Raw genomic sequence first — 25,833 nt, 5'->3', positions numbered from 1 at the left:
TTTGGGTTGAGGTTGTTAATACTTCGTGTATATCTTTAACCGATGTCTGACTGCAACAGTTTCTAAAAAGACTCCATCTATATACGCACATCCTTGATGACAAGATAGAAAAGCTTACTTCTCGAGTTGAACTCTTGATCTTTGTGGGCTATTTTTCTGAAGTGAAAGTCTATCATTTGCTCGATCCTCGGCCAGACAAGGTAATTGTTTTAGGAGGGATGTCATCTTTGATGAGAGGGACATCATGCAGCCTTTTGCACTAGACTCTGTGTCCTCACCTTTGGTCACATTGCATGAGATCGTGCCTTCTGAGTCGAGTCTAATACCCACTCCTGACCTTCTTGCAGACACTTAAGCTCTTAGGCCCCCTTCGCGAGACTTGTAATCTTGCTTAGTACCATCAGATCATACGGGTTTGAAGATCCTTCCATTGAATTCCACTTCGGAGGGCCCTAAAGGTCTGCTTGGCTCGTTGCTTAGGCTTCATATGGCATGAGGCCATGAAAAAGAAATTGGATAGTATGGATCGGGACGAGGTGGATTGATAAGACTAAGCTAAAGGCTAATGGTACTTTAGATAAATACAAGGCTTGCCTTGTAGTGCAAGGTTTTAGGCAAAAGTAAAGCATTGACTATGAAAAAACGTTGCAGCTACTGCTCAATTGATTTCATTTCGTATGTTAGTCATGTTGGCCGCTTACCATGATTGGCCAATTCAGATGGATATCAAAAGTGTATTTTTGAATGGTTATTTGGAGGAGAAAGTTTGTGTGGAGTCGTCTCTTGACTTTTCTTTTGCTGACAAGATTGATAAGGTATTTCACTTGTGGAAGGTCTTTATTGGCTGAAGCAAGTGCAGAGGTCTTGGTACCACAGGATGGATAAGTTCTTACAAACGTATGGATACTATTCTATCCCTTATGATCCAAATCTATATGTGCATACAATAAGCGTGGGGGTGAATTTTATCCTGTTGTACATTGATGACATACTTCTCACTGGCTTAGATTTTGTGGCCATAGCAAAAATCAAGGCAAAGCTTCGCGCTACATTTGAGATGAGTGACTTAGGCTTGTTGTCTTATTTCTTGGGGATGGAGATTTTTTGATCCGAGGAAAGCATCTTTCTATCACAGTAGAAGTATGCCCTATAGGTGGTGAAACATTATTGCACCGATTAGACACGACCAGTGGCCATGCCTCTAGATCCCATTGTCCATTTGCATAAGGATACCTTGGGTCAGCCTTTTGATGCTTACACCTATTGCTCTGTTGTAGGGAAACTACTTTGGTTGATATATACTAGGCTACATCTTGCATACTGAGTTAGTTTGCTTAGTTAGTATTTTAATGCAGTTAGTATCTCATTGGATTGCTTGTCTTCGCATATTAAGAATATTTAAGGTGTACTTATAATTATGGACTCACTTATGGTCATGGTTTATGCTTGTAGGGATACATTGATTTTGATTGGGTGGGAGATCCTAGCACCTAGCGTTCCCATAGTAGCTATCTCTTTACCTTTGGCATGGGACCCATCTCTTGGGCTTGCTATAAGTAGGAGACGGTGGCGGCTTCCACAACCAAGGTAGAGCATGGGGCTCTCTTTGATGGTACCATTGAACCCATCTTTTTGAGGAACTTGTTGCCCATTCTTTAATTTTCTTGTGAGGCACCTATAGTTGTGTTACCGTGTTTCGGACCACGTTACCGCAGCACAGAGGAGCGGAAACTGGGAAGAAGGAAAAAGAGCAAAAAAGATGCAAGAGCAAAAAAGGCACCTTGATTGGCAACCAATCCTTGAAAAATTCAAACATTCGGACACGACCCTCAAGAGGCTTCGGTGTTGGGCCACGGCAATAAAAGAGGAAAAGGCGCACCATTAAAATATGGGAGTGCCCCCAAATCTGTGTAAAAGAGTGCCAGGCTCGCTCTTGTGCAAAGTGTATGCATTAGTGGGAATAGGGTAAAATAGAATGGTGGGAAATGGGAAAGAGGGCCTAGGCTACGGTCGGCCATGTAAAAGAGGAAAAGAGGATGACCGCCCGTAAGGGATTTAGGGTTTTGTATATAAAGTTGAAAAATAAATGAGAAGCTCATTCTTTGGTGTGTGGCAAAAGGAGTCCTCTTCTTCTTCTCTTCTTCTCTCCTTCTTGCTTGTGTGTGCTCTTGAGAGAGGGAGTGTGAGAGTGTGAGGGAGTGAGTGTGTGTGAGGGTGAGGGATCAAGAGGGTGAAGCTCTTCACCATCTTCTCTCCTATTCTTCTCTTCTCTTCCCTTCTCTTCTCTTGCGCGCGCGGCTATGGAGGATGGAGCTTGGAGATGGAGGAGGCTTGAGGATGCTTGCGCTAGCATCTAGGATCGTGGAGCTACCGGAGTGCAAGAGAGAGGAGGGTACTCGATCGAGCATCAAGGTAAGCTCACTACACTCGTAGGATCGACGGCGCGTCGGCTAGGTGAGAGATAGCCATTAGAGCTCGCTTGAAACGCTTGAAAGAATAAGCGGTCCGAGGGTCTTGGCGGTCGAGCGAAAGCTCCCACATTTTGGTTCCGTTGCCGGGACAACGGATTCAAGCTTGAGCACTTGCGCGCCTCACATCGAGCATCGAAGTAGGATATTCATCCCCGAAACGGAGCTTGAGATAGGTAGGAAGTTGGGTGCTTTTAATCTTCGGAACAAGTAAGTATTTTGGATATTTTGGTTGTTTGATGATTGGAAAGCATAGAGAATCTATTCCAGTTTTTTGCCTTCGATTTTTATTGCATTTAGTGTAGGTTAGAGCTAGGAGATCGAATCGGAAAAGGGTAGGGTTCATTGTTTCAAAATAGGGTAAAAACAGGGAAAAAGTCATGCAAATGCGCAAAATGCTCACTAGTGAGGACTAAGATCGACAAGAGAGGGATCAGGGATGTCAACGCCACAGTTGGGGGGGCATATAAGAACTGGGAGACCAAAAGAGAACTCATTTGTGTCATTTCAGTGTGAGAGAAAGAGATAGAGAGAGCTAGAAAGCCCCAGGCCGTGTGATTCGATCGCAGCACTGACGCACTCACCGATCCATTCAGGTATATGAATCCCTCCCTCAAACCCCCTAGATGGTATCTGGAGGTTTGTGCTTGTAATGGTTGAGTAAATCATAAGAATCGGGCAAGATAGGCATCGCGTTGTTTCCGTCGCGCCGTTTTCGGCCCGTCCGAGCTATTGCTTCTGGGTCCTCATCAAGCGAGTCCAATAGCTTCCAGCTACCAAAAGTGCGGTGTCCCTGTATTCAATTACGCTACGTCATGCAGTCACAATGCAAAGGATGTCTCATATACCTTCACATGTACTTCTTCTCCACATTGACAACTTTGCTTCATCCACGCATTGTTATGAGAAACTAGCCCGCGATCTTCTAACTATGTAATATCTAAGTATGCACGAGCACTCACATAATATCTGCACCGAAGGCCCAGAATCGGCCTTCGGTCCCTTGCCATTCGGCCACTCGGCCGGAATCCTAGTCGGCACTCGGACCGTCCGAGTCAACCCGTCCGAGAGACCCTCCTCGGACCTTCCGAGCCAGAACTTTGTGACCACGTGGCACATTCGGCCTTATGCCATTCGGCCCGTTCGAGCGACCCGTCCAAATTCCAAAATCAGAACTCGGCCATACCTGGGATTCGACCCTCGGCCAACTGTGGTTCGACCTGTCCGAATTAGCCTGTCTGAATCTGTCAAACCGGCCATTCGGCCCGTCTGAGTAAAAATCGTCCGAGCCAGAATTGGAGATTCGGCCCTTGACCCCATGCCATTCGGCCCGTCCGAGTGACCCACTCGGACCCTGCAATTCGGACCACTTGGTCCGAATGCAGCTTTTTGTCAAAGTTGTCAGAAATTTGACCCGACCGGCAAACGCGCATTAGCGCAACTTGTCGAAATCCTTCGGGCGTTCAGAACTTGATTCTGGCACCCGAGATAAGAGAAATTGCAGTACACAACCGCTTAGCGGTGGGCGGTAGACAATTGAGGGATCCACGGACTAGAACGCAAGACGCTGAACCACGAAGACCTGATCGATCAGAAGTGAACAAGGAAACAAACAAGGAACCCTAAACTCTGACTAAACGGCCGGAAAATGGACCTACAAGCCTATCAGGCCAGAAACGAGCGAGAGTGAGTGGGGCACCGAGGAATTGCTTGCTACACTTACATTGAATTTTGCACTTGAAGTACACTTAAGGAAACTGAAAGCCTGATTGGGCACAAGTGCATGAGGAACAACACACTCACCGAGTGGCGGTAAATTAAGAATTGTATTCAGTAATTAAGGGAACTCACTCAGATAAATTGCTCAAGGAATCCACCAATAGGAGAGGACCCAGGACGTAGACAGACACGCAAAGCGTAGAAGAGAACCAAGCAAGGAGCGCCAACAACGAGGACCTATCACGACTAGTTAACCTGATCGACAGCGCAACGAGGCGCAAGAATTCGACCATGATGGAGGAAGGTTCAGACCATCGGTTTACCGAGGAGCTTGATGTGAGCGCATTCCCAGATGCTATACAGCAGATGGTGAGCAGTTACGATGCGCATGCCCGGTACGAGCACCGTGGCAGAACGGCAGATGCAATCATTGCAGACCTAGAGGAGGAGAGAAGGCTAGCCCGCAAGGCATAGCCGGGTATAATAGGGATCAACAAGCCAGGAGCCTAAGGCAAAGCATGGAGCTGCATGAGGTGCAATGAGTGCTAAACTTGGCTGGCCGGAACCGAACGGACCAGGAAAGAGCACTAGAGGGAGACCTGACGCTGAGCGAGCTTCTCATGAAACGGCTGCTCGATAACACCGCAGTAGAGCAGAGTGTCACTGCACTAGCGACGTCGTTGTTTGCAGGGTTAGGGGCAAACCAAGGCTCAAAGAGCCAGGCCAAAATACCGATTGTCGCCAAGCAACTCGACAAGTACCAGCCACATGACGATCCGTACAGCTTTGTCGAGCAGTTTGAGCAAGTCTGTGAAGCCAATGGCCTCAACGACCAGACTCAACGTTCGCAAGCATTCGGACTTTGCTTAAGCGATAAGGGTAGGACGTGGTATACAAGCCTGGATGCCATAGAACGAGCCAACTTCAACAACCTCAAGGATCTCTTTGTCAAGAGGTTTGCCGAGCCCGGATACTCCGACAACCTGCTAGTACGCTTGATGAACGTCAAACAGAAGGAGAAGGAGGGCATCCGCGACTATGTGATCCACGTGAGAAGCCTCTTTAAAAGAATCCCCTTAGGCGAGCGATCGACTGACAGGGCAGTATCGACTGTATTCATCAGCGGAATTCGAGATGAGGAGCTATATAAGACACTGGCAGGCAACTCAAGCTTGCAGCGAGACGTGGTGGCTAGGGTTTTTGAGGAAGCCATCAGAGTTGATGACCAGCTGAAAGAGCGGAGCTCTAGGAGCTCAAATCTAGAAGAAACCAACCGGCGGAGTTTAGAGAGAACGCCAGCCTCTAGTGAGCGGTCGAACCCATCACCCCAAGATAAGGGGAAAGCCACCGAGACAGACGAAGGCCTGGCGGAGGTCAAGATGGAATTAGCCAAGATACAGGACATGCTGAGACGACCAACGCGCCCGCACATCCAGTGCGTGTACTGTGGAGGAAACCACTTGCCGGCCGAGTGTCAAGACCCAAGGTCAAGACCTTGCGCCAACTGTGGGAGGTTCGGCCACGATGCCGCACAATGCAGACTACCAAGAAGGTTTCCGGCCAGCCTTATCTAGCTAACAGGCCGCAGCCATTCTTCGGAAGGGGAGCCCCATTGGCTCTACCCGCGCCTAACGATATGAAACCCACCGTCCCTAGAATGGACATAAATCCCACTGGCATTCCTAGACCGCCTAGTCCTTATGTGACCCACCCACCAAGTGACGCTCCAGTTCATTACGTGGAGGAGCCAAATGATGAAGAGACCTACATATACCCTTACGTCTCGCATGACGACGAGGGTAATGCGGTCCTCATGGATTATCGACCCGTGCCGGTGATGGCGTTGGGAAGAGGACGGGGTAGAGGCCTAGGAGGGCAGCCACAGGATCCAATCACTTGTTGGACTTGCGGACACCCCGGTCATGTCTCATCACGCTGCCCTGAAAGAGAGCAGCAAAACAGGGACAAGGCTGATCAAAGGTGCGCAGAGTGCGGAATCACCCATCTTTTCGTTGATTGCCCAAAGCGGAAGCCGTCCTCTAGCGTAGCTAATTTGCCATCCGTCCCATTAGGGCTGTTTGGTGTCGAAAACCCCGATGGGGAGGCCACACCTATTCCCTTACGAGTTATGACCCGAGCCCAAACCAAGCAGGCCGGCATCTCTTTGCCAGGACCTAGCAACCTGGACGTAGCCTCAATAGGGAAGAAAAGCCGCAGGCGGAAAAAGAAGAGGTCGGACGCTAAGGTCGCATTGAAGACCGAGAGTGCTACGACTTTAACTACTGGGAAGAAAGTCTCAGACGCGGAGGCAGAGACTTCAGCCCCTAAGACAGCCGAAAAGGGAAGCGCTAAGATAGGGGAATACCCGCACCCCAATTGGAGGCCATAGAAAAGGTGAAGGAATGGGTGAGGGAGGCTCAACAACACCTCAAAGATGCTGAACCCATCACGGAAGACGAGATCGATGATCTCTCCAGTATAAGCACGCCAATGTCACCGCCTCAACCTAAGTCGGCTGAGGCTACTATGCCACAAGCAGTGCCACTGAGACCAAGCCTAGACGCAACAGAGCCACAAATCAGCCGCGGCCATTGGCCTGGACAGTCTAGGTTAAAGGAGGGACGAGTATTTAGCAATCTCCTGACCACACTAGTGACCACCCCTGTAACATTTGGCCTGGGAGATCTGCTTAAGCAACACCCTGCCCTATGGCAAGACCTTAGGCAGTGGGTTGAGGGCTCACAAGAGCAGGTCACGGTAGACCCTCAAGACCAGGATGCAGAAACACAATTGCCCAGCCTCACGCTGCACTCTGTACCTAAATCTTTGCACGTCAACGCCTTTTGGTAAGGCTCTGAGATGCACGCAGTCCTGCCGGTCCTAGCCTTGGGTGACGCAACAAGGAAGGGAATCGTAGACACGGGAGCCGGGGTTAGTGTGCTTAGCCACGCGGTGCTGGAGACTTCGGGAAACCCGCCTGTTGAAGCTGCTAGGTTTAACGTCACGCTAGCAAACGGTATGAGAGTGAAACCATTCGGGGTTCTGAAAAATTGGCCAGTGAAGATCGCAGGAGTCCAGTTCTCCGTTGACTTTATAGTCATGAAGGGAGTGGACTACGATGTCCTATTAGGCCGACCCTGGATGCGCAACGCTAGGGTCATCGAAGATTGGGGTAACGGCTTGATCTTCCTTGGCAATAGAACTAACGCCGTACGAATAGAAATGGACACTTGGACCTCACCGGTCGACCTGGACGCCATCTCTGCTATGCTCAAAGGGAACACTCAGGTCAGGCAGCCCTATGAGTCCTTGACCAAGTATATTCCATACCCAGAGGATGAGCGGGATTGGATGCACGTCCTCGCTACGATTGACCTGCCGTTCTCTGACTAGGAGGCATACGAGCAAGCCATCAAAACGGTCGGCAGGACAAACGGAACACTTCCTACGCCACTCTACATGATGGCAGCAAGCCCCCATGGAGGGCCTGAGCCTGTTACCTTCCAAGTGCCTTCCAACAAAAGGGAACTCCAGGGAATACTGGTGTACTTAACGGACCGGCTAGCGGGCAACTCAACCGCCAACTTCAAGCCGCTCCAGGACCTCTTGGAGGAGTCCGAGTGGAAGTGGACTAGGGTGCACGAGCTGAACCTCATGTATAACTGGGCCTTGGTCCCCGACCAGCGAGATGAGGCAGAGCAAGCCTTGGGAGACGATGAGCAGTCGAGCAATAAAAATTCCTATGATGAATACAAAGACTGCCAATCCTTCGGTGATGAAAGCGAGGGTGAAGTGGATACCATAGAGTACGACATTGAAGGACGAGAAATTGAGCAGATACGGGCAGACGCCAAGCTGCAGAAAAAACAGGCCCTTAGAATGGACCAAGGAGTCATGTGTATGAAATGTGATCGTGCTTGGTTGGAATGCATAGGAGCCGTAGACCTTGAGCAAGCCGGCCTAGCCCAACCAGGAACGACATCAATGCTTAGAACCGAATCGCCATCTGAATTGCGGCCACCAGGGGAGACTACCTCTTCTAGTGAAAATGGAGGGTTTGACTCTGAATCGGAAGTTACTTCTGATAGCGACCCAGAAATCCCTAGGCCACCCATGACCAGACGCACCAAGGGGGACTTACCCGTCCACCTGAGGCGCAGACAGTTGCGGCAGGATGAGGCAAAGCGTCCCAAGGATGCACGATCAGAGGAACAGAGAAAGCCGCAAGACCTCCCTAAACGCTTCACTAAATTCAAAAAAGGGGATAGGGTAGTGGTTCTGCTAGGTGCCAAGCGCCAAGGGCAAACAAGCGAACCAATCGAAGGGCCACCCAAGGTCGAGGAGGTAAACCTAGCCCTGGAAGGGGAAGTACCCCAACCGGTGTTCATTGCCGAGGACTTGACTACTGAAGGAGAGTTCAGTCTTGTCGCTCTTTTGCGGGAATACATAGACGTATTTGCTTGGTCCTTAGATGAGCTACGAGGGGTAGATCCGAGTGTTGTGACTCACAACATACCCATGACGTCGGATGCAACGCCGGTCAAGCAGCGACTGTATCCCATGAATCCAAAGCACGCTCATGCTGTCAAGGAGGAAATCGACAAGCTGATGAGAGCTGGATTCATTTACAAAATTGAGCACACAGACTGGGTGTCACCCATAGTCATTGTGATGAAGAAAAACGGCAAGATTCGAGTGTGCGTCAATTACAAGAAGGTGAACGCTTCTACAAAGAGAGACAACTACCCCTTGCCGTACACCGAGCACATGCTTGAGAGAGTGGCAGGTAAGGAAGCCTACAGTTTCCTGGATGGCTTCTCGGGGTACAACCAGGTGCAAGTGCATCCTGCAGACAGGCACAAGACCGCCTTTGCCACTGAGTGGGGCGTCTTTGCGTACGTAGTCATGCCCTTTGGGTTAACCAATGCCCCCGCCACCTTTCAACGCCTTATGTGCACCATATTTAAGGACATGCTTCGCAAGGAGTTGGAGGTCTTTGTTGATGACCTGTGTGTCCATTCGACCTGGATTGAACATCTAGACAAACTCCGCACGGTCTTTGAACGGTGTCGCTTATATCGCCTCTCCCTGAAACCCTTGAAATGTCAGTTTTGGGTGAAGTACAGATGCATCTTAGGACACGTGGTGTCGAAGAACGGCATTGCCACGGACTTCTCGAAGGTCAGGGTTATCGTTGACCTTCCACCCCCAAGTAATTACAAGGGAGTTCAATGCTTCTTAGGTCACACAGGATACTATCGGCGGTTTGTACTGAACTACGCGCTGATCGCTAGGCCATTGTACAAGCTACTAATCGTCTTCGAGTGGACCGAAGCATGCCAACGGGCGTACGAACAATTGAAAAAGGCTCTAACGACTGCACCGATTCTACGTGCCCCGGACTGGACTACTACCTTCCACGTACACATTGACGCCTCTAAGTTTGCCGTAGGAGCAGTGTTGTGCCAACCGGGTAAGCATAACTTGGACTACCCGGTGAGCTTCGCTAGTAGGCAACTCATTGAGACGGAGATGAATTATTCAACAACAGAAAGGGAGGGACTAGCCATGGTGTTTGCCATGAAGAGATTTCGGCACTATCTACTGGCCACACCTTTCATTTTCTTCGTGGACCATCAAGCCCTGCTCTACTTGGTAAACAAACCTTGTGCTACAGGACGCATAGCTTGATGGCTCCTCCTGCTCCTAGAGTTCGATTTCTCCGTGGTGGTACGAAAGGAAAAACAGCATTACATGGCTGATCACATGTCCCGTATACCCACAGGAGAAGCAGTTGGACAAGGCATCATTGACGAGTTACCTGACGCCCACTTATTCCACTTGTCCAGAGAGAGAGACCTATTTAAGGCTGATCTGACGCCGTACTGGGCAGATGACATAGTCCAAGTGCTCGAGCACGGACTACCTGAGCGACCAATAGAAAAGGCACGACTTAGGCGCTTGATATTGAAGCTCCAGCCCTACCAGCTGATTGCAGGCCAACTCTATAGGTTGGGGCAAGACGGATTGCTGGGAAGGTGTGTGTGTGAACATGAGATGCATGATGTGCTCTCAGAAGCGCACAACGGCATTGCAGGTGGACACTTTAGCGGAGACACGACAGCACGGAAGGTGTTGCAGTCCTAACTATGGTGGCCCACACTTTTCCGCGACGCCAAGCGATTTGTCAAGCATTGTGACGAGTGCCAGCGGGCAAAAGTTCCGATTCGTAAGGATCAAATGGAGTTAACCCCAGCTCACCAACCCTTCGAAAAATGGGGAATTGACTTCATAGGACCAATAAGCCCCGCAACGCAGTACTCGCAAGCCAAGTACATCGTAGTGGCCACGGATTACCTCACGAAATGGGCAGAGGCAAGAGCAACACGAAAAAACGACGCTAGAACGACTGCCAAGTTCTTATGGGAGCAAGTGATCTCGCGCTTCGGTTGCCCCATCGAACTGGTTAGCGACCAAGGCACACACTTCATCAACGAAGTGATAGCACATCTCCTATCCACCTTTCTTATCATCCATCGCAAATCCTCGCCATACTACCCTTAGGCTAATGGCCAGGCAGAATCGACTAACAAAATTCTTATTAACATCCTGACTAAGGTGGTCTCAGCCTCGAGAAGCGACTGGGACAATAAGTTGATGGCAGCCTTGTGGGCCTACCGCACAGCTTATAAAACAGCCGTCGGTCAAACCCCCTTTAGGCTGACCTATGGGACTGAAGCAATTCTACCGGTAGAATTCTTTGTCCCTAGCCTGAGAATAGCACTCCAAGAACGATGGGAAGGGAAGGAAGCATGGAGCAACGCCTGACCGAGCTGGAACGCCTGTCAGAGACTCGTCTTCTAGCCACCCACGCGCTCATCTGCGAGAAGGCTCGACGAAAGATGTGGTTTGACAAGCATGTCAAGAACGAGACTTCGAACAAGGAGATCTTGTTCTGCTATACTCAGTGAAAGGACACAAACAGAAGATGAAGTTCTGAGGACTAGGCCCTTTTAGAGTATGCATGATTAGTAGAACCGGGAATGTTGAGTTGGAGACACTTGACGGTGAAGGAGTAGGCTTTTTTAATGGCAGCCGCGTAAAGAAGTACTATCCTCCTTCCCATCCATTACATGAGCCACCCATGCTAGAAGCCTCGTTGAACGTCCGAATGGCAACTGTAACCGATCTTACAGATCAGGATGAGGAAGCAGTAGCACCGGCGTATCTACGAATCACAGTCACAGCAGGTGCCGTGTATTCTTTCGACGCCTTGATTGATGAAGGGGCCGACTACAACATCTTGACGCATGACCATTGGACACGCATTGGTCAACTGACGTTACAGCCCACTAATGCCAACCTCACCCCGTTTGGGGGTGCTGCCTATTCACTCCTGGGGAAGTGCAAGGCACTTGTTTCCATCGAGACTGAAAGTTTACCAGCCTTCTTCCATGTGTTGCCTAACACTAAAGAAGCCGGTAATGTGTCACTATTGGGTCGCACCTTCAAGAAGCTAACGCACTGTAATGTGGATTACAACCTAAACTGCATTCATCTTGCCATCGGCAGCACCCGTATAGTAACGACCTTCAGCAAGGGCTGTCATGATTTCTCCACCATCACGACGCCACCGGTAGAAACCCCTAGGACCACGCCCCAGATCCAGTCTAAACGGGAGAAACCTGTGGCTTCGTGCCACGCACTCGACCCAAGGCCCAAATCCACCAAGAATGCTCACAAGGCCAAGGAGCCCAGACTTATGTGGGTGCCAAAACAGCAGGAACCGCATTCGGGTACACCACCCAAACGGAACCCTAACTGCCAGAAACGTCAGCCGTTCCGGCCTAGGAGGCAGTATAGACGCTATTGCCATAGACAAACAACCATGCTGCGATGGATTCGTAAGGATCTCTTGCGGACACAGGGATACTATGAGGGCAACCCCTGGATTTGGGTGGCTAAAAATGGCCGGCTAAAAAGCTCATCTACAAGTGATATCGCCCTAGAAAGGAAGGCTTGCACACGGGGTAACCAGCACATAATCAGCACGCCATTGCCAGCAACGGCTAGTAAGCCTCAACTCATCTATCGACCAAAGCAAACGCCACAAGCCTTAAACCTGCTTAATCCAGAGGGCTTAAAAAGCCCTATGACTGCTCACTCAGAACCCAGCCCAACCCCCAGGCCCCCAGAGCTTCCTGCAGCACCTCAATGTGCTTCTGCGTACAAAGCCCAACATGTGACACCGAGGAAGGAGTCACCACTGTCCAGTCCAGTTGCACCATCCCCACCAGCAGGTCTTAGACCCTCATACGCGGTCCGATCTTTCCTCTCCTTGGCTAACGACCTTGCCGCGACCTCTGGGGATGACTTAATAACCTGCATCAGGATGTTGGACGACACTTTCACCACATTCGCTAGAAGCTATGAGAGGCTAGACCTAGGCCTCCTTGACAGAACCCTTGCTTCGGAGGTTCATGCATTACCATGCACATGGGAGGAATACGAACTTATAACTACTAAATCCCCCAAGATCGCTGCAGAACTCATAGCAAACGGTGAAATCTCAAAGGGGCAAGCGGAGCTTAGACGCCTAGTCACTTCATATCGAAAGCCTCCCCGCTCTGTTCCTGAACACGAGATGCACGAGCTCATGCAGATGGCAAGCTCGCCCTCCACGTTCTTATAGCAGTGGTTTGCTCTGCGAATCCAATGGGAGAAAAAAGGTTGCCGAATAATGACCAATGCTGAGCAACGCAGGGCAATTAAAACCATTGAATACGACCCCACTTATGTGGCACCCATCTCGTTTAGGGTTTTGGCCATCACCCGCAATCAGCAATTGGACGACCATGTGCTCGCCCACCCCTATATTGACCAACTCCTCACCAAAGAGAAATTACATGTCGCCAGCCGCCTTAATACTGGGGATCTCTTTCATGATGTCTTGACCTACATCTCCCAGGTCTCTATCCAACCGGTTGCTCTCGATTGTTATGCGCAACTGGAATACAACCCACGATTCTACACGTGGCTTCTTCACACGTAAATTCCTACCCCAACAGCACCAACGCCACCCTTTAACTCCCAATCCTAGGAAGGATTCTCCTCTCAGCCGGAAGAAAGGTGGTATGTACGTGGGAAACCCGGTAAAAAGAAAAGTGGGAAATACGGTGGAAGGAATTAGATAGGAAATGAATAAAAAGGGGGTATGTACGTGGGAAACCCGGTAAAAAGAAAAGTGGAAAATACGGTGGAAGGAATTAGATAGGAAATGAATAAAAAGGGGGTATGGTAAAGTAAAAGTAGTAAAAGACATAAGCATTAGTATGAGAAAAATGGCTTCCAAAAATTCAGTTAAGAGTTTAAAAACAGCAAAGTGCTATGTGGAAAACACTAACGGAAGTTATGAATTATGGCAAGAGCAGAAAATGTCGCAGTAAGACCGCGCCCATCGACTCCCATTCACTGACGAGGAAAGGCCCAAGGGAGCTATATTGCATCCAATTGGAAAACCGCGCCTTCGGCCAGCTGAAGTTCCGAACCATCCACAACATCGGAGTCGTGGTGGTGAAGGAGGAGGCAGCTAGAAGGGTGGTGGAACAGTGCAACCTGACAAAATATATTGAAAAATTCTCGCAGGAGCCTGATCACTTCAAATGCGTGGAATTCCTCAGGACATACAATTCGGACTAGGAAGCGGGCATTGTAACAGTAGGCCGAGGAGAGGGCGCAAAGAAGGTACCGGTCCGATTGGACCCAGTCTTGGTGGAAAAAGCTCTGGGATTGGCACCTAGGACAGAAAGGCGGCAAAAAAGGGATGTTTACGCCTTGCTAAAAATGAAGAAGGAAGAGGTACTTACGAACGACGGTATAAGTATCCAGGACATCCCCGACATTGACGCCAGGCTGCAGGCCAAGTTGGTGCACATGCTCTTCTCCAGCCAACGATACAACTCCTTAATGCATCGGATTAGCGTGCCCATGCTGGAGAATGTAGCAGCCCACACTCTAGATGAGGTGGATTGGAATAGCTACGTGCGGAAGACTATCGATCAAGCGGCCAAAGCACTAGCCCTGGGAAGTGCACCAACAGGAGGAGATTCTCCTGCTTCTAAGGTGACGGAAAGGAAGAAAGCCTCCTCCAAGGCCTCTTTGATCGGCTACGGAGGAGTCTTAATTGCACTAATTCAGGAGGCAGTAAAGGCAGCACAAGAGCCGGAGGAGGGAGAAGGAGAAACGCCGGAGAAGTCGCCCCCTCGACAGGACAAAGATAGGTCCACCGACAGAACAGAAACGGAAGAAGAAGGGGAAGGACCAACTAGTAAGAGGGCAATCAGGGCAACGAAGAAAAAGGCGGCGCAGGGGAAGAAAAAGGGTGATGAAGGCAGGAAGAAAGAAAGGGAAGACTTAGAAAGGGCAAAGAAGGAATCCCTGAAAGAAGCAAAAGAGAGAGAGAGGATGAAAAAGCAGGAGGAGCAGAGGGAAAGAGAGGAGTTGCAGAAAGCCAAGGAGGCATCCAAACAAGAAGCTGAAGCAGAGAAAATGAGGGAAAAAGAACAAAAAGGGAAAAAGCAGGAGGAGCAAAAGAAAAGGCAGGAGGAAAGGAAGAGGAAAGCGGAGGAAGCAGAGGAGGAGCTGCGAAGGAAAGAGGAGGAGGACCTGGCGGAGGCCACACGACAGTCCATCGAACAACAGTGCCGAGCGGGCGAACTAAGGAACCTAAGTCCATGCAGAGAGGAGGGGCCTGGATCCAGCACACAGGTGCCAGAATTCGTGCCACCCCCAGTCTCCGAAGGCAAAGGCAAGGCCCCGCTTCATCCGATCCCTACCCTCTTGGTACCTCCCACGGAACTCACCACCGTCACCCCCAGCATCCCCACTAGCGCAGATGTGTCGAATTTCGTGGCGTGGATGCAGTATTTTATCAACAAAGAAATGGGCCAAGGGCGGAGCACGGAAACTACGGCCAGAGGACAGAAAAGGCCAGCCGCAGATGCAGAGTCCAGGCAGGAACCCAAAAAGCAAAAAGTCGAAGTCTCCACCTCGCCTATTCACGCAACGATGATGCCACCGGCTAATTACGACGAATACGTCGCCGAGCTGCTCTCCCAGTTGGAGAGAGCGAAGGAGGAACGCAAAACAGCCGTGGCTGAGTTGGCAGCCGAGAAGGAAACCATGGCCGCCTTCCAGTTGTACAAGACAAGAATGGTAGCCTTGCAGCAGCGTGAAATCGCAAAGCTGAAACAGGAGCTGAAGGCTAGGGATGAGAGGGAGAAACATTGGAGGCAGCTACTCGAGAATGAGACGCAAGAGTTAGTAAACATGCAAAGAGGGCACAAGCTTCTCATAGGGCAGTACCAGGAGCTTGCTGCAAAAGCTGCTAAGGTGGATGCACTCAGGGAGGAGCCGAGTGCTAGGGACGAAGAAAGGCAACGAGGCATGGAGGAGCAGGAGGAGGAGCTCAAGCGCCTAACAGATCAGCTGACCTCTGAACGACAAGAACAAGAGAGGCTGGTCAGGGAACTAGAGGATTATGGACAGAAAATCATGATGTTGACCTTGAGACAAGGGGAAGGCCTGGAAGTGATGAACAAGAGGGCAGAGGAGTGGGTCGCGCATAACGAGAGGAGGGTGAAGACACTGGCGCGCCGCCTTGCTTTAACAGAAAAAGAGAAAATCATTGCGGAGAGCAAGGCAGAGGCAACCCAAGTGGCCTTCAGTGCTCAACAGAAGATCTTCCTCGACACCATCTTGGACGCCACCCACACAGCACAAGGAGAGTCGCTGGAAGGAGTACAGAGGAAGCTTGGCATGGCGAGAAGAGCTCTACACGCTGGACTACAGATGCCACCATTGCCGGCGGAGGTGAGGCTGAGTCTGGAGGAACAACGGAAATACCTGACGAGAGCCGGCCTAACCCCCCAGGAAATAGATGCCCTCGGGTTCGAGGAAGAAGCAGTACACGCAGAATGGCAGGGGGAAGAAGCCGAGCTGGAAATCAATGTGAATCGCTTCAGGGAAGATGTGGTCCCGCAACCCCCCTCGCCACAGGTCCAAGATCCACCACAAGCAGACCCAGCTGCAGAAAGAAAAGCCATCTCTAAAGAAAGGCGAAAAAAGCTGGTGGAGGAGGCCAGACAGAAGTTGAGAGCCAAACCAGCCGTGCTACCGTCCGCGCCTCTCCCTCCGTGCCCAGATGAACTCCCGGCGGGATTCCATGCAGAACTGGTGGTGTGGGAGGTGCAGGAACTAGCAAAGGAGCCATTCTCCTTCAGTTTCCTCCTACCCAACAGTCTGCGGAGGGTCCTGCTCCTCAAAGTGATGGACGAGGTGATCGCGGTCGGTGGCCGGCTGGGGAAAAGATGGCTGGAAGAGCGGGAAAAGACCCCAACCTCTTGGGGCACCGAAGCGGCCGACTACTGGCACGATAAAGTTTTTGAAATCCCCTACACTGTACAAAACTATAGGGACCAACCCCCGTGGAGGAGACGAGTATGCGACATAAGCATGCTCGCCTGGATGGCTTTTTGTAATACCCTGCCGTTCGAGCAGAACGATCCTACTTATATGGCGTACCCTCGAAGGGTAGACGTAGATTTTGATGCCACCCCCCACGGGCGCTATGACTTCCCCGTCATTTATAACTCCACTGTAGCATCCTTCGACAACGCCTTTCTTTTTACTGCAGAAAGCCTAGACGAATCTATGATGCGCTTCCTTGCGGACTTTTCCTCATGTCCTGACCCCGCCTTCATAACCACCTGTAACTATCTTAGGCTACTTAGGCTACTCCTTAAGCAGGACTCGACTCCACAAGAGCGTGGCCTGCCTCCCCTATTCTTCGACCTTAATGCTATAGATAATTGTGCCATGGCTCGTCTCATGATGAGGGCTACCCTCCTCCCTTCTTTTTGCCTAGCCCTCCTAGAGGACATGAACGACAGCCAGTTCACTAGATGCAACCACCCCTTCCTCTCCACTACCTCTCTACATGTCCGCATGAATCTAAAGAATTACATGCAGAGTCGCCAATTTTTGAGCAAGTCTCTCCGCCCACCTTCTCCTCCTCATTCCGACTAAGATACTTGGGCCTATGGCTCATCTTAAAAAAAAAAAAAAAAAAAGAGCACCTAGGGATCTCCCTAGCCCCCTCCCCCACTTCACGCCTAGGGCACATCAAGGGCAGGACTTTCAGACCTGTCATCCTAAGGCTCGCACCGCACCACCAACGAAGCACAAGCTGGGTCCTCAAGTGTGGGACGTTACCAAGGACTTTCCCAAGGTTAGACCCATCTCCCAGTTCCATCGCCACGAGCACAACACACTACACGACAAGCAGCACACCCCTTAGGGAGGGCACAACTTTTCTTGCAGGTTATATCGACTCTCAGGGGTTGGCTACCCGCGGAAGACCGTCACCCCTGGCACCCCTTAAGGACCCAAAGCGTGCTGGCCTCTAGCCACCCGCCTGGTGCTGATGGCCACCATGATCGAACCAGCTCAAGGTGAGACTGCCATTGGCATAGATCTTGGAACTGTATCGTCCAACGATCCATGCCGTACGCCTCAAGATCCATGGATAGCTTATTGATTCCACCGGCCCGAGAACCTTCAAATCCAGGGCACAAATCTTCAATCAAAGCCACGGGGTTCAAGCCAAACCGAGCTCAAGGGTTTTTTACCAGAATAAATTCCCCCAACACCATCATTGCATTGCTTCAAGCGCTTCTCCTACTCACAAGACGACCGACTACAGCCGTGTGACAGATGCCAAGTGTCTCCATGGAGCTTACCATACGCCGGACTCGCTCCGGGTCACCATCCCCAATCACCCACCTACCGGTTCCGCCTACCAGCCGAGCTAACGTGCCCCCTTGTCCCACCGCAGTGCCATGGGACTGGCACTTGGCTAGGAGGGGGCTAATGTTACCGTGTTTCCGACCACGTTACCGCAGCACAGAGGAGCGGAAACTGGGAAGAAGGAAAAAGAGCAAAAAAGGCGCAAGAGCAAAAAAGCCGCCTTGACTGGCAACCAATCCCTGAAAAATTGAAATATTCGGACACGACCCTCAAGAGGCTTCGGTATTGGGCCACGGCAATAAAAGAGGAAAAGGCGCACCATTAAAATATGGGAGCGCCCCCAAATCTGTGTAAAAGAGTGCCAGGCTCGCTCCTGTGCAAAGTGTATGCATTAGTGGGAATAGGGTAAAATAGAATGGTGGGAAATGGGAAAGAGGGCCTAGGCTACGGCCGGCCATGTAAAAGAGGAAAAGAGGATGACCGCCCGTAAGGGATTTAGGGTTTTGTATATAAAGTTGAAAAATGAATGAGAAGCTCATTCTTTGGTGTGTGGCAAAAGGAGTCCTCTTCTTCTTCTCTTCTTTTCTCCTTCTTGCTTGTGTGTGCTCTTGAGAGAGGGAGTGTGAGAGTGTGAGGGAGTGAGTGTGTGTGAGGGTGAGGGATCAAGAGGGTGAAGCTCTTCACCATCTTCTCTCCTCTTCTTCTCTTCTCTTCCCTTCTCTTCTCTTGCGCGCGCGGCTATGGAGGATGGAGCTTGGAGATGGAGGAGGCTTGAGGATGCTTGCGCTAGCATCTAGGATCGTGGAGCTACCGGAGTGCAAGAGAGAGGAGGGTACTCGATCGAGTATCAAGGTAAGCTCACTACACTCGTAGGATCGACGGCGCGTCGGCTAGGTGAGAGATAGCCATTAGAGCTCGCTTGAAACGCTTGAAAGAATAAGCGGTCCGAGGGTCTTGGCGGTCGAGGGAAAGCTCCCACAAGTTGTCTACTGCGACAACTAGAGTGCCATTAGCTACTGGCGTCATCATTCAAACTACGTTTATTGTCATCAGGGCCTTTTGGAGTTGTCGCCATCCTCTAAGTGCTGTTGCCCACATCAGCCTGCTTGCATTTGGTCTTCTCTCTCCTTTGCGGGGTTATCCTCACTGTTGCCTATACTCTGCACCCTATTGCCCATGTCAAACTGTTTGCATTTTATCTTTTATGGCTATTGCTAAGTTTTCTCTCTCTATAGTTTGCGTTTGTTGCATATTCTCTATGAGTGCTACCCAGTTAGCTAAGAATCCGGTCTTCCATACGAAGTTGACACACATTGAGGTGTGTTACCATTTTATTCAAGAGGTCGTTGAGGACAGGTTTGTTGACCTTGTCAAGATCTCAACTGACCAAAATCCTGTAGATCTGCTCATGAAAGTCTCTCCGTGGAGCATTTTTTTTTCTTTAGGAAATTGATGGGCGTTGGATGAGATGATGTTTGTCCTCATCCTGTTGTACGTATGTATATTTGTACTTTGTTGCTTTTTTCTCGTTTTTTCCTCTCTAGGGTCACATTTGCCTTAAAGTGGCGGGTGGTTGGGGGTAAAGGCATTTGTGCCTAGCTGCCCGTGTACTACTACACTGATAGTACCTGCACACTGGTACATTGCATGTGGTGGGCATCCATCACTATCACTTCATTTTTTATTCTTTCAGTGACATTTGAATTCCATGCAGTTCCATCCTCCATAGCTGTTGCTCCCCTCTTGCACGCTTCAATACCCAACATTGATGTGATAATCACCTGCGATTTTTTTTGGGGTGGGTTTTGGGCCCGTGCGGGGGCAGGGGGTGGGGGTGGAAGAAGCAAGTTTGTAATAGTTTTGCGTCAATATCAGTGTGCTAGTGCAGACCTATGAGTATGAATTAACACTATCCTCCCATTTATCTATGACTTGGTGAATTATATAGAAACAGAATGGAATATAGTATTCAACACTCTGCCCTACAAATTTACAACTATCGCATTTGCAATTAACTGATTTCAGCTAACAGGATGAAGAAGATCAAGGCAAAAGGACAAAAAGTGGGCAACGTCTCTTACGAACACTTGCCTTGGTGTTCAGCTGTGTTGGGGTTTCATCATTGGTATGTTGATTTCGAAGAATCTTTCAGTGATTACTAATTTTAACTTCCCTTCATGCTCTGAGATAACATGCAATAATGCAGGTTTACACTGGAGTTCTGAATGGAATAGAACTCGCAGGTTTTTTTATTCCCCGTGTGCTAATAAGCAGTCAAGTAAGCAAACTTCATTCTCTGAGTGATGGATCATGGTGCTTTTGTTGAAAGTCATCTTTTTTGTTGCATGGTATTGTGCTCAGGCAGTTCTGCAGTGAGGTGCTTGAGCTTGTGATAGATTGTCAATTCTACCATGCAATTCTTGCAATCACATTGATGCACATTTTCCTATTTCTAGGTTTTGGAAGAGTTTTAGAAAGCCTCTCTTTGTGTGTGTCCAGGAATTGCTGATTACCGTTGCGACTGCAGTCTTGCTATTTTTTATGGGATCATACTACCGGTAGAGCTCAATATGTAGTTGTGGAAGCCAGTGAATGAAGGCCTTCATTAGGATGTTGCTTGTTGAATCATCTGTGTACTGTGGGCCATTGCTCTTGACATACACAATTTTGTAGATGATGTAGAGTCAAATTTTCAGGCTTACGAGTAGAATCTATCTATTTAAGGCTAGTTAATGAGCACGCTATGCTCATCCTGGTAAGCTGGAAACCCAAAACGTCTGGGGTTCATGTTCATTAGTAAGTAAAAAAACACACTATTCTTGTAAGTCTCAAGATGACCTGGTGGCCCATTCACCTTATATGTCTATTGTCACAAGAAAAAGAATTTCTTATGTTGCCTGTTTGTTCAGCAATACGTGACAATATTCTCGGAAGCAATTTCAAGTTTTTGTAACAGCAGATATCAATAACATGATATGGATTCCCCCACAACCTATCTTAATCTTTTGACAACTAGAGAGGTGTGTTGACATCTGTGATCGTGTGCAAGGGTAGATGACATGTTTAAGGATGTCATTATGATGATGATATACATGTTCTAGATGTGGAGCTGTTGTTTCTTGGCTTAGCAGTGTGTGTTCTCATATGCTTTGTTAAAAATATGAACTGCAGATTACTGTACTCTCTTGCCTTTGTTACATTCATGTTTCCTTACAACTTACATTGCTTTGAGATCAATATAGTTCTTCCATTATATAGTGTGGCCTTAACCTTACCGAGATGGATATAGTTCTTTTCTTCCCTTCGTATGGCCATATGATTATTTTAAGTGTGTGAGCATTGTAGCTATGGTCTTACTTGGAATTGGGGCCACACTTATTTTGCTCTAGTAAATATACTCCTGTTTGCAGACTTTCCAGTCCAGAAGTGTCCAGCAATCCCAAATCTAGGGTTTTTTTGTGCATATAGGCTACATTGTGGTAGTAGGTCATGTCTTCGGGTAATAATCATCCATATAACAACCAAACCCTTCCATTGTCCTGACAAATTGCACTAGATGATTTAGGGTGTACCCACGTGTGTTATGAGAAGCCAAATGGCTTCTCTTAACGGTTTGACAGTCTTAGCGGTGTCCAGCTGTACATGTGTTGGACATTCAATAAGTCGGGTTGGTCTGTGTGACCTAACCAAAGTTAGTCTTGGTTAGCTAAACCTAGTGTATAACTTACTCTTTAGTAAGTGGAGAGTAGAATGGAATAATGAATGGAAGATAGAGAGCATGATTGAGCTCACATGCACTCATATGCCACTTATGGGGTAAGTATTTCTTCGGAATTCACGACTGATGACATCACTATGGATTAGTGGGTGTGAGGTAGAACAGGAGCCTCGATGAGAGGTCGATATGAGATCCATTGTTATTAAACTAATGACGAGTTGTTCTTTGGGCTTTTAGTAAATTCCTAATCTCTTGGTATGAAAAGCACATGTTGTAAATGGTATGCAACATGGTAGGGATTTGTGAAGTTGAGTTTTGCAAACGGACACAAACGAAGGGGACACCATATTAAATTACAATGTGGGGCGTGGTGACCTTGTATCAATGGCACTTGATTCTCAAAGATAGCTAATATGCTTGTATCGCTCCGTTAATGAGGGGAGATTTTTAAGAGTTAAGGTAATATGTTTATATAAATTCCAATAATATTTAATTGTAACAATGATCTCTTTTTGTCATACCAATACATATGCGTGCTCATCTTTCTCACTATTCATGTACAACTGGTTCCCACAATGAGAAAGCTTATTGTGTTTGATGTGAATAGGGTGCTTTTACATAGATATCCAAGGTAAAAGTGGTGCACAAATGGAATGCTGGACGAGTGCGTAGTGAACGTCGGGTCTCCAAGAACAAAGAACTCTACAAACCTTCATAATTTCAAATAAAAAGCAAAAGTTGCACGACGTGAGCCAAACGAGACAAATAGGGTGCAATCTTTTTCCATGCCTTTTTGTGAACGCTTCACAATGTATGTATTTATAGATTTATTTATCTTCAAGCTAAAAAATAGCCCACTTTACAAATAGCATGCTTTTGCTTTTGTGTTTGTGTTTATTCAAATATAAAGTAATGCGTTTGGATGTCTAAAAGTCGGACTGTGTCTAAATAGAAATATCAAATAATAAAATATTTAACTGAGCGTTTATGTGCAAATAAGAGAATAAATATTTTGTCAAACGCTTTAATAAATAAGCGTGCTTAAATAAATATTAGCGCTACTTATTTAGTGATAAGGTGTGCATCCATTAAAAATAGAAATTCTAGGCATTTAGATTCATGCTATCGTCCGGTGCCTCAATGCCACTGTCGCTTACTTTATATATCAATTGGAGTATTCATAATTGTTAGAAAATAATTAAGTAAAATCCAATAAAAGTGAATACTTAGCAGTCTTCAGCTACAAAATAATTAGATAGATTGGAACTCTATTCTAATCTTAATAATTCGAGTGTGCACATTAAACTCGTAAACATCCATTAATTTAATATGTATATGGAATCATCCGTTGTGGAATCATCCACATGCACATTAAATTAATCTGACGATCGAAAAGGATATGTGTTCCCATCAACTTTTCACACAAGGAATCCACCTTGTGTACGAGTAGCGACAAATAAATAGTTTTACGAAATTCACAAAAAAAACCTCACGGAATTCATCGTAAAATATACCTCATGGTATCATATCCTTGGGGTGGGATAGCAATTGCCTTCCATTAGCTCAATGTGGAGCCAACAGTGAGGGGTAAACACTTAGGCTGCATGTATGCATCCATTGGGTCTCTTCAACAGAATGATTTTTAAACTTAATTCAATACATAGAATATCTACTGCTAGTTCTAGTGGTGAAAAAGAAATCAATTTTAATCATAAATTCGGATTCCATTAGATAGTGTTTTTATTGACGTAAGGCTTGAACTACAGCTAACAATTCTTTATCATAAGTGGAATACTTCAACTCAGAAGGTTTAAGTTTGCAACTAGAATAGACTATGTGATGTGAATCTTGAATGAGGGCAACTCTTATTCTTGATCCACTAGCATCAGTGACTACTAGAAAGAATGATCGACTAAAATTAAGTAATTGCAAAATAGGTGTATGCGTTAAAGTATGTTTCAACAAATCAAAAGACTTGTTGATTGTCAGATCAATGATACACAATACATTTCTTTAACAATTTTGTCAAAGACAATGTAAGCAATGATAATTTTTTATAAATTTTCTATAAAAGGTGGCAAGGCCTAAGAAAGAACATAACTCGTGCACATTTTTAGAGATTCACCAATTCAAAATTGCCTCTATCTTTTTAGGATTAACGTGAATACCATAAGAAGAAACAATGTGACTTAAGTATTCAATCTGGGTTTGAAAAAATTCACTCTTGTCTGGGTTAGTATACAATTGATTCTCTTTCAACAATTTGAAAACTAAAGATAGATATTTACAATGCTCATTTTCATCCTTACTGAAAATCAAAATATCATCAAAGAAAATAATCACACAATTTTGATACTTAAAAAATATACGATTTATCATACGACTGAATGTAGCTGGTGTATTGATCAAACCAAAAGGTATAACAAGAAATTCATAATGATCAAACTGAGTTCGAAATGCAGTTTTTAAAATGTCAGATATATCCATGCGTACTTGATGATATCTAGACTTGATATCTATCTTGTTAAAAACAGTGATCCCTTGTAGTTTATCCATGAGGTCGTCTACCCTAGGGATCAGATATCTATTCTTAATAGTGATTTTGTTTAGGGCACGATAGTCAATGTTCATCTTATATGTATTATTTTTTTTCTTAACTAATAGGAAACGTGCACCAAAATGAGAACTATTGGACTTAATGAATTCTTGATTCAATAGTTCCTCAACTTGCGTTTGGATTTCTTTTTGTTCAATCTAATTGTGTCTATAAGGTGCTTTGCATGGTGGTTGAGAACCAGTAATTAACTCTATTTTATGATCTTTAGAATATGTAGTGTGGTAAACCAAGTGGTAAAGCAGGAACAAAATAATATTTAAACTATAAAAAAAATTGTGTATACCTAGGATGCATATGATTTTTCTTAGCTTCAATTTTATTCATCCATAGTAAATATGATTTACTATATTTTCTCAATGCATTTTTAACATGTGTGTGACTAAGCAGTGGAAAATTATCAAGGGTGTGCAATCCATGCGATGTGATTTGGTTTTCGTTAAAATGAATTTTCATGGAATATGTGGAATAATCTATGTCAGGGTTATATTTGTGACGCCAAGGTATTCCTAAAATAATATCACTAGCTTGCAAAGGCACAATCAAGAAATTTTTGCTCTCAACATAATCACCGATTTTAATCTCTAAATCATGCACTTCTTATGTACCATTGTATCTAATGCCTAAGAATGCAACCTTTATGCGATAATGAGTTGGAATAGTAGATAAATTCAATTCTTTTACCAACTTTGTGGAAATAAAATCATGCATGCTTCCATCATCATGCAAAACAATCTTTTCTTGTGACCATACATAAAACATTTCATTGTTAATAATGAATGAGGATTTGGCATACATGGTAAAGTAATTGAAGCATCGCCGATATCATTATCTTCAGTGAAGTCTGATATATCTTCATGGTCCTCATCATCAATTGCTCCCAAGTAGTTGATTTGAACAACTTGCTTTTTGGATTGATAGTTTGCTTTCAGGTTGATGACACTTATAGCAAATCATAAGCTTTGCTTTGGAGACATTGTTGGTAAGGGTAGGAAGTTTGGATATATTGGGATTTGGCTGGAGGAAAGGCTTAGGGTTTGAATTAGCAATTGATGGTAAGGAAGGAGATTGAGTCCAAGATTTACGGAAAGAAGAAAGAACAAAGCGATTTTGATTGAACTTTCAGCAATTAGACTTGAATTTCTTTGTACCAAAATTACCATTAATCGAAAATTGTTGCGGTCTCTTTTCTCGTGCACGAATTTTATCCTCCACATCATGCGTTAAAGAAATTGCATCCTCCAAAGTCTGGCTTGAACATATTCACTTTCGCATAGAAGTGACCAAGCAAACCGGACATGTACTTGCACTTGTGGGTCGTCTCAAGAATATCTTCAAGCATTCAAAGTTAAAGCAAGGCACTCCAGAAATACTTAGTGTATTGCGGGATGGATTCACGATCTCTTTGTTGCAAGAGATTCCATTGTTTGACTTTCTCATGGAATTGAAGCGGAAGAAAATTTTGCAATTTTTCTTTTTGAAAGGCTTCCCAAGTAGAGGAACAATCA

General features: G+C 46.9%; 1 protein-coding gene across 4 annotated transcripts in view; it reads left to right on the top strand.

The window, feature by feature from the left end:
- The window catches only part of CJD1 (Chloroplast J-like domain 1), a 69,843-nt gene extending 48,741 nt beyond the window's left edge, over positions 1-21,102 (top strand). The window contains exons 7-9 of one of the 4 annotated variants that reach the window (XM_087664911.1): positions 20,026-20,118; positions 20,200-20,271; positions 20,493-21,102. In XM_087664911.1, coding sequence (XP_087521037.1) covers positions 20,026-20,118; positions 20,200-20,271; positions 20,493-20,555 — 228 coding nt within the window. In that variant the 3' untranslated portion in view covers positions 20,556-21,102. The remainder of the gene's footprint in view (positions 1-20,025; positions 20,119-20,199; positions 20,272-20,492) is intronic. The other 3 variants (XM_087664912.1, XM_087664909.1, XM_087664910.1) reach the window with 3 other exon arrangements.
- Positions 21,103-25,833: the final 4,731 nt, after the last annotated feature.

This window comes from Lygodium microphyllum, chromosome 24, assembly GCF_053477565.2.
Source record: "Lygodium microphyllum isolate KBCC chromosome 24, Lygodium_microphyllum_v1.1.10, whole genome shotgun sequence".
NCBI lineage: Eukaryota > Viridiplantae > Streptophyta > Polypodiopsida > Schizaeales > Lygodiaceae > Lygodium > Lygodium microphyllum.
Note: the sequence above shows the minus strand (reverse complement) of the source record. Positions and strands in the feature narration are given on the sequence as shown.